At 51.5% G+C, this 12,236-nt stretch overlaps 2 protein-coding genes across 2 annotated transcripts in view; both read right to left on the bottom strand.

Moving 5' to 3' along the window:
• Positions 1-4,084: 4,084 nt before the first annotated feature.
• On the bottom strand, positions 4,085-7,892 carry SERTAD3 (SERTA domain containing 3). The gene is made up of 2 exons (XM_032390509.1): positions 7,414-7,892; positions 4,085-5,471 (listed from the first exon to the last, which is right to left on the bottom strand). The coding sequence occupies exon 2, from the start codon at positions 5,463-5,465 to the stop codon at positions 4,869-4,871; it is 597 nt and encodes a 198-aa protein (XP_032246400.1). The 5' UTR covers positions 5,466-5,471; positions 7,414-7,892; the 3' UTR covers positions 4,085-4,868.
• A 2,006-nt stretch (positions 7,893-9,898) lies between these two features.
• Positions 9,899-12,236, bottom strand: part of BLVRB (biliverdin reductase B) — a 13,462-nt gene continuing 11,124 nt past the window's right edge. Inside the window, exon 5 of the mRNA XM_032390666.1 lies at positions 9,899-10,150. Within this exon, the coding sequence (XP_032246557.1) occupies positions 9,993-10,150 (158 nt within the window). The 3' untranslated portion in view covers positions 9,899-9,992. The remainder of the gene's footprint in view (positions 10,151-12,236) is intronic.

The raw sequence follows: 12,236 nt of genomic DNA on the forward strand, positions 1-12,236 counted from the left end.
AAATATTAACAATTAAATCTAGGTGGGAGGGTATACAGGCGCTCAGAATACATTTTCCCCCCATCTTTTCTATATGCTTAAATTTTTTTCCATAATAAAAAGAGGGTAAAATGCTAATTAGAACCGGCCCCTGCCAGGCAAATTCACATAATTTCCCCTACAACCTATCCTTATGGATTGGGGGAAAAAAAGGAGGCTCTGAGTCTCCAAGTGGCTTGCTCCAGATCACATGCTGGAGAGCTCAGAGGAATCTCAAGAGCTTGGTCAACCTGTATTTATTGAGCACCTACTATATTATGGGCACCGTTGTAGACACTAGGGGAACAGCACTGGATAAGCCTCATACGGTCTCTCTTTTCATGGATCAGGGGAGGGGGTAAACAGAGAAAAGAAGTCTGACAACAAAAACATCCATGGACCGAACCCCTTCTGTGTGCCAGGCACTGTTGTAGGCATTGATGATAGGCAGTAAAACTATAGACAAAAATCCCTGATGTGAGGGCGGTGGACAATACACTTAAAATAATAAAGAAATAATTTAGTGTCTTAGAAGGTGACAAGTGAAAAGGAAAAGAATAAAGCAGAGCAGGAGGAGAGGAGTAAAAGGGCCTGCAGTGTAGATAGGGTACTGGTGCGGGTAGGAAATTCCGTGTAGACCCGATGAAATGAGAGAGGTAGTAAGGTTCTGGGAGAAGAATGCTCCAGCCAGAGGGGAAGGGCCAATACAAAGGCCCTGAGGAAGGAGTCTGCCAGGCAGCGAGGCCAGTGTAGCTTGGGGGGGTCAGAGAAGCTTTCAGGCCGTTTAGAGCCCTCTACGGAACGCTATGTTTTATTCCGAATGGGATGAGACCCTGGAAGATGAATAAACGAGGAAGATAATTTCGGCCTCTGTTCAGTGCCTTGAAGAAAACAAAATAGGACGGGATAATAGGGAGGCCTGTGTCAGGGTGGTCCAGGAGAGCGTCCTTGAGGAGGTGACCCTGGAGCTGAGACCAGAAAGAGCAGGAGCCAGGAATTCAAAGGGCTGGGGGAAGGGAGAGGGAGAGAGACCAGGCCTTGGGAAATGAAACCAGAAGCAAGCCACCGGGTAGGGCAGGCCTGGGGAGGAGCCTCCGCCCGCGGGGGAGGGGGAGGGGAGAGGGAGGGGAGCGCCCCGCCCCCAGCCGGCCGCCCCACCCGGCCTCTGGGGAGGGAGTAGGCGCCGGGCCGGCTCCAGCCGCCACCGCCTCCGGGGTATTCCGCCGCCCCGCCCACTCGGGGTGGGGGAGTTGGCAGGTGGGAGGGGCCTGCCCCGCCGGCCACGCCCCGCGGCGGCCGCGCCCCATCCCCCCACCGCGGGCCGGAGGAGGGCAGTTTGGGGAAGGTGGACTATGCCCTCAGACCCGGTCCTTCTGCGGACGACCCTTTGTATTTCTCTCATCAGTTCTTTAACCGGGCAGGAGCTGGGCCTCTCTGAGCCGCAGTTTGTTTATCCGGAAAGTGGGGGTGCTCCTCATACTGCCCTCACGGTGGTACTAGCAAGCTACACGATTCCTTTTTACTCAGTTATCTGTAAGGCAAAGAGGGCCTCTTAAAAGGTGAGTCAGGTCTCATCCCTGCTCTGCTCAGCAGCCTTCCATGGCTTCCATCTCATTCGGATGCTCTCTTCTTGTACACTCTGCTGCAGCTACACTGACCTCTTCAGGGTCCCGGAAACACTCCACTCATGCTCTGACCTCAGGGCCTTTGCACTAGCTGTTACCTCTGCCAGGATCGTCCCCCCCCCCCCCCCCCCCCCCCCCCCCCCCCCCCCCCGCCCCCCCCCCCCCCCCCCCCCCCCCCCCCCCCCCCCGTCCCCCGGCCTGACATGACTCACTTCTCACCTCCTTCAGGTCTTTACTCAAATGTCACCTTGTCAGTGAGGCCTTCTCTGGCCATCCCACTGAAATAACAACACCCCAGCCACTTTCTTGCTTTCTTTTTCTCTACAGCATTTATCACCTCCTAACAGACTGCATATTTCACTCATTTTTCTATGTATTTCAGCCTTCCCCAACTAAGCTGTGTGAGAACAGGAGCTGTCTATTTTATTCCCGTGCCTGGAAGAGCACCAGGCCCACAGTAGGCACTCAATAAATGTAAGCAATTATTGGAATCCCTAGGGTACATCGGGTCCTCCTTTTCGTGGTTTACACAGTCGCTCGGTGAGGTAGGTACTACCTGAGGGCTGACGTTGGGACATGCTGGTGTGTTTGAAGAACTGTAGAGAATGGTATAGCTGGAGCACAGGAGTGGCAGGGAGCGGGTAGCGTGAGGAAGATGAATTCAGAGAGGTAAGAGGGAGGGTTGACCGTTGCAAGGTCGGGAGTTCATTTTTTTAACAATAGAAAAAAAACCAACAACATTGTTTTTGAGTGGGGCATAGAGCTGGGCTAAGACCAGCAAAACCCCTCCCTCTCAGAGTTGCTAATAGACCAGAAGGCTAACCATAAACAGGTAATAGATAACTTGAGATAGGATAGATGCTACTAAGAAAATCAAAGAGTGTGGTGGGGGGATGGTGCACCTGGATGTGTTGAGCTACGCAAGGTAGGGAAGACAACTCTGAGAAGGGGACATTTGCATTGGTGAAGCTATAGGAGAAATGTCCTCTGGGCCATTAACAAGTGCAAAGGTCCTGGGGTGAACGAGCTTGGGATGAAATGAGACCAGTGTGACTGGAGGTGAGGAAGAGTGGGAGATTCAGTTGTGAAGTTAGGAGCAAGATTGCCAGGTCTTACAGGCCTTGGTGAAGTTCAGGTTTTATTCTGGGTATGAGAAGTCACTGAGAGTTTTAAGTAGGGGTAAGATATGATCCAATGGGCATCTATATTGAGATGTGAAACACATGTGCCTCGAGGTTCTCATGACCATCTCTTCTCGATGTTGATTGGCACCCATTGGTCAGCTACCCCACTGCTTTCAGATTTAGATGCAAAGCCCCTCTCTGGGCAAGAAGCTTGGCTTTGGGCCAGAAAGCACAGGCAAAATCCCCCTCCTTTCCTGGCCTGTGGACTCCGCCCTGATGTGGTTCCTCTTTGCAGACCTTCCAGAAAAGTCCCTAATGCTGTGTAAACTCACCTGCTGAGTCTTCAAAGGTCTTTGCAGACTTAGCCAGTACAGCAATATATCACACTGCACCTTCCCAGGCCTCCCTCTTTTCTCCACTCACCAGCCTGGGCTTGTACCTCCTAAATAAACCCTTAGCACTGTAACTGAAGCCTGATCAACAGTTTTCTAGAAAGATCTTTTTTTAATAGTTTTTTTTAATTTTTTTTTTTTTTTTTTGAGAGAAAGAGCAAGAGAGCACACAAACAGGGGGAGTGGGAGAGGGAGAGGAAGAAGTAGGCTCCCCGCTGAGCAGGGAGCCCTACTCAGTTCGATCCCAGGACCCCAAGATCATGACCTGAGCTGAGGGCAGACGCTTAACCGACTGAGCCATCCAGGTGCCCCTAGAAAGATCTACACTTAATGCTATCTTTGGGCATTTTCTTTCCCCTCTGGACCTCAGCAATACCTTGCATACAATTTTAAGTGCTAAGAGTGACCTATCCTTTTGGTAATTCATGGGACTCAGCTTCTCCCTCCTGTGTGCACCCATGTGGCTAGGGATCCAAGTTTACCAAGAAGCAAAAACACAAATAGTTAAGAACCAGTGTCTGGGGGCACCTGGGTGGCTCAGTCATTGGGCAGGCGTCTGCCTTCGGCTCAGGTCATGATCCCAGGGGCGTGGGATCCAGCCCCGCATCGGGCTCCCTGCTCAGCGGGAAGCCTGCTTCTCCCTCTCCCACTCCCCCGGCTTGTATTCCCTCTCTCGCCGTCTCTCTCTGCCAAATAAATAAAATATTAAAAAAAAAAAAAAAAAAGAACTAGTGTCTGGAGGCCAACTTAAGAGTCCCCTGGTCCTTGCTTTTCTTGCGGTGTGACGGGGAGCAAGTGATTTGGCCCCTCTGAACTTGAGGTTCCTCCTATGTAAAGCCTGTTAACAGAATTCTGTATTATCATGAAGATTAAATGACTTAATTCAAACAAAGTGGATAGAATAGTACTCTTAACAAGTACTCAGTAATTATTATGTTTAATAATACACCTGCCCCCACTTTGGCAGGTAAGGGGTGCAGGTGGGGAACTTACCAGGTCCCTCCCAGTGACCCACTGAAATTTAGAAACTTTAGGCAACACCATCCCTTCCAAAATACTTTTATTAAAAAAAAAAAAAAAAAGTCATTACAAACAAGCAAAAAACAAAGAACAAACAAGACCCACCACAAAACCCGCCTTTCTTTTAAATAATGCGGCATGGAGCAGTTTGGTTTCCACCCTATTGCACGTGGTCCGGCCTGGTTATGAATCAGGAGACTGCTGGGACTGGGGTCTTGCCAAAGAGGTGGGGTTCAACCTTGGGGGAGGAGGCCAGCCCCTCCTGCTCCCTTGAGGTGCAAGAGGCAAAGTCTGAGTTCCCATAGCAACCAGGCAGCACATCCCCGTCATCCTCTGACAGGCCTAGCTTTATCTTCCCTGAGGCCCCAGTGGTCACAAGGGGACTAGGAACTGGAGGGAAAGGCAGAAGAAATGTGGGAAGTGGGAAATCAGACTCCCAGAAACAGAGTCACGTTAAGGCATTTGGAACAGATAAATTAATTCAGGAAGACCCACCTTCACAGAAGGCTGTGGTAACCACACACACATGCAAGATGGTTTGTGGAACCCTGAAATGGGAGGAAAGGAGGCCACAGTCACTGCTTAGAGACCCGACCAAAACACACATACATACACACACACACACACAAACAGGTGCATCCAGGGATCCAGCCCACCGAGGCTGGGATGAGGAAAGAGCCCCCAAAGTTTTAGGATCCCAAAATGATTTCCATAATGTGATCGAGTTCATTCCACTCCCAGGACCCTGGGGCACAGAAGAGGTTGTGAGGGGGCTCCGGTGGGGCAAGAGCAGGCTCCTTCTCTACTGCAGATGTGTCAATGTCCAGAAAAAAGTCATCCAGACCCGAGTCCCCCAGGTACCGGGAGCTCAGAGCTTCTAAGAAGACTGGATCAGGCTGGGGCAGCCCTTCGTTCTGGGGTCCTGGGGGAGCCACTGGATTCTGAGGGGGCTCCGTCTCATCCATGGACGTCTCCAATTCCCTGAGAATAGAGCCGATGGTGGCTGACAGGGAGAAGTCCTCCTCGCCCAGGAAGAGGGGCTCAGGGGGCATGACAGGTGCTGGAGCCAGGCACAGGGCGGCCTGGAGCTGCTGGAGGGTATTGTGGATGAGGACATGCCTGCGTAGGCTCGGTGCTCGGGGACCCAGGCTTCGCTGGACTTTGTCTAACGAGATTCGAAGCAGGGCTTGCTGGTAGCTCCGCAGGCCTGCTGGACCCCAGTCCCACTTCTCATCCTCCTCTTCCTCCTCCAAATCTGAGTGTTTCCTCTTCAAGCCTCCTACCATGGTGCCCTATAGAGAGAAGAGGGGCAAGTCAGACGCAGTGGGGCTAGTTCAAATCCCAAATCTATAAAGTAATATGAATCCCACAGGGCTGAGGAGGAGAAAACAAGATCTGGACCGAAACATAGCTGGGTTCGCTTCCCACTTACTTGCCTGTGTGGCCCTGAATAGTGAATCTGCCTCCTTCAAACACAATACTCATTTCTTCAAAAGTGTCACATATGACAGGTGTGGAGTACGGGGACGTGGGCTAGAGGCAGGGAAACTTGGGTTTGAACTCTGGCTTTGACACTGCTCAGCTGTTTGATCTTTGTAAGTTATGTGACATTGCCTCTCTGGGTCTCAGTTTCCTCATCTGTAAAGTGAGGACTGTAAAATTTCTTACCATATTGTCAAGAAGATCCCACGTGTAAAATATGCATGGGGCCCATCTAGTTAACCTTAAGGAACAAGAATTTAATTGCCATTTATTCATTCAATATTTTTACCTATTGACTGCCTATTATATTTGAGCCACCTGGAGCCCTGTTAGGACACCTATTTGTAGAGACTCTTTCACAGCGATGATTATTTTTCTTCCTTTTTTAAGATTTTTTTTAAATTTCAGAGCGAGCACAAGTGGAGGGGAGGAGCAGAGGGAGTGGGAGAAGCAGGCTCCCCACTGAGTGCGGAGCTTTAAGTGGGGTTCCATCCCAGGACCCCGGGATCATGACCTGAGCCAAAGGCAGCCGCTTAACCGACTGAGCCTCCCAGGCGCCCCAGGGAGTGTATTTCTTTCCATGCCCTCTTCCTAACGCACTGGAAGCACACCCAAGAACTGGGAAGGAGCCTCCCTCCTTCTCTCTGCCGCTCCTTCGGCTTTCCCCAAAGCGTGCCTCCTAAGAAAACTCGCTAAAACTCAACTCCTGCCAGGCTCCGCCCCCTCCATGGAGCTCCATTCAGCATCCAGGCAGGCAACAACTTAGCCCAGGGGCTTCTGGGAAATGTGGGCCAATAGCCGCCCGGCACGTGCCTTAACGTTGAGCATGCACTACAATCCCCAGAGGGCTCCGCACGCCAGAGGGAGCAACCTCCCCCGCCCTCCCTCAGGGCATGCGCACAGGGCCCGGGGCCGGTGGGGGAAGGGAACCCGGACTTCCAGCTGCCCGGCGCCTGCCGAGCCCCGCCCTCCGCTGCCTCCAGGGCGGCGGGTCTGAGCTCCACGCCTGGAACGCCCCTCCCCCACCCCAGACTCCGGCCCTGAAACTGCTTTCTCCGGGTCCTTCGGACCCCAAGAAGGCCCTAGATTCTTCCCCAAAACTACTGTCGGGTCCAGAGACTCAGGCCCCAACACATGGCTCAAAAACTACAAATGCTCTCCGATCTACTCTGTTCGGGATACTAATTTTGATGCCCTCACCCGTCAACTTTCCCCCATTCTCCCGTCTTTCAAACGCCTTTCGACTTCACCTCCCAACTCTCCCTCTGACTCCAAGACCTGAACATGGGACTCTCCCGAGCACCTCCTCTCCTCCACTGCGTCTCCCTCACCAAGATTCCTTGCACGTAGTTTTCTCGCTTTTCCAAATGCTCGGGATCCCAGCCCCAAGCCCTCACACCTTTTCCAGAACACTGGAGCCCCGAATTCAACCCGCCCGGGAGACGCGAATTGTCCCAATCTTTAGATTTCCTGCCCCAGAAGTTGCTTCCTTGGTTCTCTCGCTTCTCCAAACACCCCATGTCCCAGCTTCAAACTCCGTCCACTTGGAGATCCTGCCCCAACAACTTCGCCTTCAGTCCGGGATCTTGAATTCAGTCTCCAGTCCCCAAAGCCCACCAATCCTATCAGTCACCCTTATTTGCACCCTCTACCCACGCCCAGACCCCACCTCCACAACTCTCGGGGGGCGCGCCTCCACCTCCCCTTACCCAAGGCAAATCTCAAGCCGGGCGGCCTCTCTCTCTCTCTCACCTTAGCTGCCAGGTTCGCAATGACCAAGTCCTGGAACGTCCGCAGCTTTACGACCCACACCAGCGCTGAGTAGGAACCTCGCTCACCTCCCCAGGGCCTCTCGGTTTGGCCTCCGGCCCACCTAGCTCCGCCCCGGAGCCGAAGTGCGAGACGTGATTGGCTGGAGTCCTGCCCGCTGCGGGGCGAGGATTGGCTGGGTGGAGCCACCGGTCCGTCGCCAGGAGACGCCGGACCCGCCCTCCCTTTCCTTACACCCGGGACCTTTTAAAGGATTCCGACTCGTCCGGGGGCGGGGCCACGTCTCGAGGGTGGAGGGTGGCGAGGACGTCAGAACCGCTTCCTTCTACTCAGCCACTGTCCTCGCTCCAAAATCGTCAGCATTGCTCTCTGCGATTCCTTTATACCAGGTGAGGACCCCGTAGCGGGAGGGGCTTAACACGCCCCTCCCCACCCCGCTCTCCGGGCGGGTGGGGCTGAGCCCCTCGCGGAGGCCGCGCCCCCGGAGTTCCGAGGGCGGACGCTGCGGGGCGGAGGATGACGCAGCTGAAGACCAGCCAATGGTTCGGCGCGGCCTACGTTGCCTGGGCGATCGCAGCCGGGTTTCTGTCTTCCTGCCCCCACGCACTGTGCCCCGGGCCCCTTCTTAATCCTAAGGACTTCTCCGCACGCCCTGTGGTGGTCTCTCCTGCACTCCCCCTCCCCCCGGCGCCCTGTCCTTCCTCTCAGGCAGGATGGCATCTCCACTGCTGGGAACTCATTCCTCTGTCGCCAAGGCCCTGGGGACAAAGTCCCAGCTCCTCCCCTTTTGCCACAAAGCCCTTCACGGTCTGGCCTGATGCACACTCCTCCTGGCTCCCTGTGATCCGGCCCCACTGGTTGACTTACAGTTTTTCCAAAATGACTTCACGTGCCCGCCGCCACCATAAACGCTGAGATTTTTGTCTTGTCTTTTTCCCTGCCTTATCCCTAGTGTTTTAGGTACCGTAGCAAGTACTCAAAAACGACAATAAAGGGCCTCTGGATCTTTAAACTGGTTTCCTCATCCTGAAAATACACCTTCAGTTCCCAGGCTGCCTCTCGCCAGAACTCATCTCAAAAGTTTCCTCCTCTCAGAAGCCCTTCCTCGAAGCTCGAGAGCGGGTGAGGCTCCATTCCATGGTGTCCTGGGCTTCTCCCCGTGCTGGCCCTGACTCCTCTGCCCTTGTCTCCCAATCCTGGCCCTGTGCACTCGAGGTCGGGATTGTGGGCCCTCGGAGGGCAGGTACCAACCAAGGCTATCTTGGTCACCCAGTGCTTGGTCCATAGCATCACCTAGCACATGGCTGGACACAAAGAAGGTACCCAGTGAAAAGTTTTGTAAATGACCAATATGACAGAAAGAGAAAGAGGGCAGGAAAACAAAAACAACAGTGCCAGTGCCCTGAAAGCCTGAATCAGTAGTGCCCCACTCCCACAAGTTTCACCAAGAGGAGCGGGGAGGCAGATTTCTGCAGGCAACCCCTGGGAAGGGAGGTTAAAGTTCTTCAGACCAGTTCTCATTGGTTGGAACTTGCCACCAGTCATCCTGCTGCTTGCAGAAGCAATATAGGAATGGAATGGATTTTTTTTTGGACGGGGGAGGGGAAAGTTAAAGGTGTTGGATGGGTAGGTCGGAAGCTGGAAGTAGGAAGAGAGGAGTGGCTCACCCAGACCTGGGAAAGGTGTCTCTGGGGAACATGGGCAGGGGACAGTAGATTATCAAAGAGGGACATGATTAGGAAGGGTCATTCTTCCCCTTCCCCGTCCCAAACCTGCCCCTCTTCCAGGGCCCCCATCTCGGACTGGCCCCACCATAACCCCATCTCCAGGTTCTAGCTCTATGCTTCTTCCTGGATGCCTCTCCCTGCGCACCCCCACCCCCCATCATGGACTGTCCACTCTGCTCACACCCACTCTCTTGCCCCACTTAAGGCCTCTGTCTTGGTACCCTGGGGCTCCAGAGCCTGCTCTTGCAGGCCTCTGATCCACATTCACCCAGCAGCCAAGGGCAGCTTTATAAAACACAAACCTGACTGTGCCCCCTCCCCGCCTCTCTCCTGCTCTGCCCCTTGCACAGAACCTCAGAATAAAGCTCAAGCTTTTTACAATGATTCTGCAGAGTTTAGCTTCCATGTAACAGCCTCTTGGGGCTGATCACTCCTCCCCTCCGACTTGTTTGCTCCCCAAGCTGGGTCAGGTCATTCTGTCAGCCCTCTGGGCTTCCTCCTTCAGAGCTACAGTCACTCTGGGTTGTCACTCTCATGGGCCGGGGTGTCTTCCTCATTGGACTGTGAGATCTGTGAAGCCAAGGTCACCCCTCACAGTCCTCACAGTCCTCACCGGTGGTCTCTAGCACAGGGCCAGACAAGGACATGAATGAAAACCTTCCACAGAGGCAGAGAGAGACCTTGAACCACCCAGACAAAGGCAGACAGAGAAAGTCACAGAGTTGGGTCTTCTAGAATAATTTGAAGCTCTTGGCTCAAGATTTATTTACTCCTTTCCTCTGTTCTCCATTTCCCAGAATGCTGTCCTCCCGGACAGGGTCAGAGCCGTAGTCTCTAGTCGTACTGGTGGGAGGGGTAGGTGTTGTGCCCGTCGTACTTATCGGTGGTGAGGCAGCTCAGCATGAAGTGGCCCAGGTCATGTTTGGAGATGACCCTGGAGGGCCCTCGTCCATCCAGGGTCACTGTGTAGGCCCCTGTCAGCGGCTGGTCTCCTGCAAGGTAAGGACACAGGGGATGGGTGAAGCCCATGTCCTTTTCCCCTCCCACAGCATGTGACCACTCCAGGGTGCTTACGGTGTGCCCAGCCCAGAGGGTATAAGAATCAATGATGTATGAAACCCTTACAAATGCGAAGGATGCCAATCTATACCCCTTACTTCATTCATTCAACAAATCCTTACTGATGGCCTATTAGGTGTCAGGTGCTGGGCACCCAGCAAGGGACAAAACAGCCAGGAACCCCCTGCCCTTTGCATGCAGATGTTCCCTGGGAGAACAAATAAGAGAGTAAAATAGACAATATGTTATAGGGAGAGAAATAAAGCAGGGACTAGGCTAGGAACGATTAATAACTCAGTGTTACCCATGGGCAAACTGAATCTGCAAGAGAGAAAGTCACTTCCCAGGGTTGCAAAGGGTGACTTCCCAGTGGCAAAGGCTAGATTTGCTCTGGGTCCTTCCATCTGGAGGCATAACTTGGCCATTAGGAGGGCACCTGTTGGCTGCATTATAATTAAAAATCTCTGACAGTGACCAACTTAACTGAGGGATCGAATGCAGCCAACTGGTACAGGGGCAACCTGGAATAGTGTGCAGTAAGAAACATACACCCTCACCCAAGTGGCATTCCTGCCAACAATGTTTAATCTGAGCCTGAGAGAAAACAAGCAGAGAAATCCAGAACATGAGATATCCAGAAAGACACCTGGTTTGGTTAATTTTATGAGACATTTTAAAGAAGAGAGATGGAGGATTGTTCCAGATTCAAGGTGACATGGCAACTAAACACAACCCATGATCCTTGGTCGGATCCTGATTTTGTAGGGAGGGGACATTGAAAAAAAAAAAAAATATATATATATATATATTTTTTTAAGGATTTTATTTTTAAGTAACCCAATGTGGGACTTGAACCCACAACCCTGAGATGAAGAGTTGCAGCTCTTCCAACTGAGCCAGGCAGGCACCCCAATATTTCTTGACAATTCAAGAAATTTGAATATTGAATATGGAATAGACACTAAATGATGTGATCGAGTTAACATCCATTCCCTTGGCGCATTAATGGGACACTGGGCCATTCCCAAAGATTTTTCTTCTTGGGAGATGCCTATCAAGGTTCTAGGAGTGGAGTGTGATGATGTCTGCACCTTACTCTCAAATGGTTCAGCCAGAAAAAAATTTTAAATATATAAACACACACACTCTAAGTGAAATAAGTCAAGCAGAGAAAGTCAATTATCATATGGTTTCACTTATTTGTGGAACATAAGGAATAGCATGGAGGACATTAGGAGAAGGAAGGGCAAAATGAAGGGAGGGAAAATGGAGGGAGAGATGAACCATGAAAGACTATGAACTCCAAGAAACAAACTGAGGGTTTTAGAGGGGAGAGGGGAGGGGGGTGGGGGGATGGGTTAGCCTGGTGATGGGTATTAAAGAGGGCATGTACTGCATGGAGCACTGGGTATTATATGCAAACAATGAATCATGGAGCACTACATCAAAAACTAATGATGTACTGTATGGTGACTAACATAACATAATAAAAAATAATAATAAATATATATATGCACACACACACTATAAAAAGATATATACCACACATGTATTCGTATATACACATCAGAGGTATGCATAAAAGATAAAGCAAACGGCAAAATGTTAATTGAATCTAGATGGTTTATGGATATTCATAAACCTTTCATTTCTTCAACTTTTCTGGAGGTTTCAAAATTTTTACACACATACTACCAAAAAAAGAAAAAGAAAAAAAGAAACTGAAGAAAGGTACCCTGTGTTTTTTGTTTTTGGGTGTTGTTGTTTTTTTTTTTTAGATTTTATTTACTTATTTGAGAGAGAGAGAGCATGAGCAGAGAGAGGGGCAGAGGGAGAGGGAGAAACAGACTCTCCGCTGAGCAGGGAGCCCGACACAGGGCTTGATCCCGGGACCCTGGGATCATGACCTGAGCTGAAGGCAGACACCTGACTGAGCCACCAGGCCCCCCCCCCCTTTTTTTTTTGAGAAAGATACTTTGTGTTAAATAATTTTTTTTTTTTTTTTTTTTTTTTTTTTAA

This window comes from Phoca vitulina, unplaced genomic scaffold (genome assembly GCF_004348235.1).
Source record: "Phoca vitulina isolate PV1807 unplaced genomic scaffold, GSC_HSeal_1.0 scaffold58, whole genome shotgun sequence".
NCBI lineage: Eukaryota > Metazoa > Chordata > Mammalia > Carnivora > Phocidae > Phoca > Phoca vitulina.

Coding starts and splice junctions, on each gene's coding strand:
- SERTAD3 (XM_032390509.1), bottom strand. CDS start 5,465: ATGGTAGGAGGCTTGAAGAGGAAACACTCAGATTTGGAGGAGGAAGAG.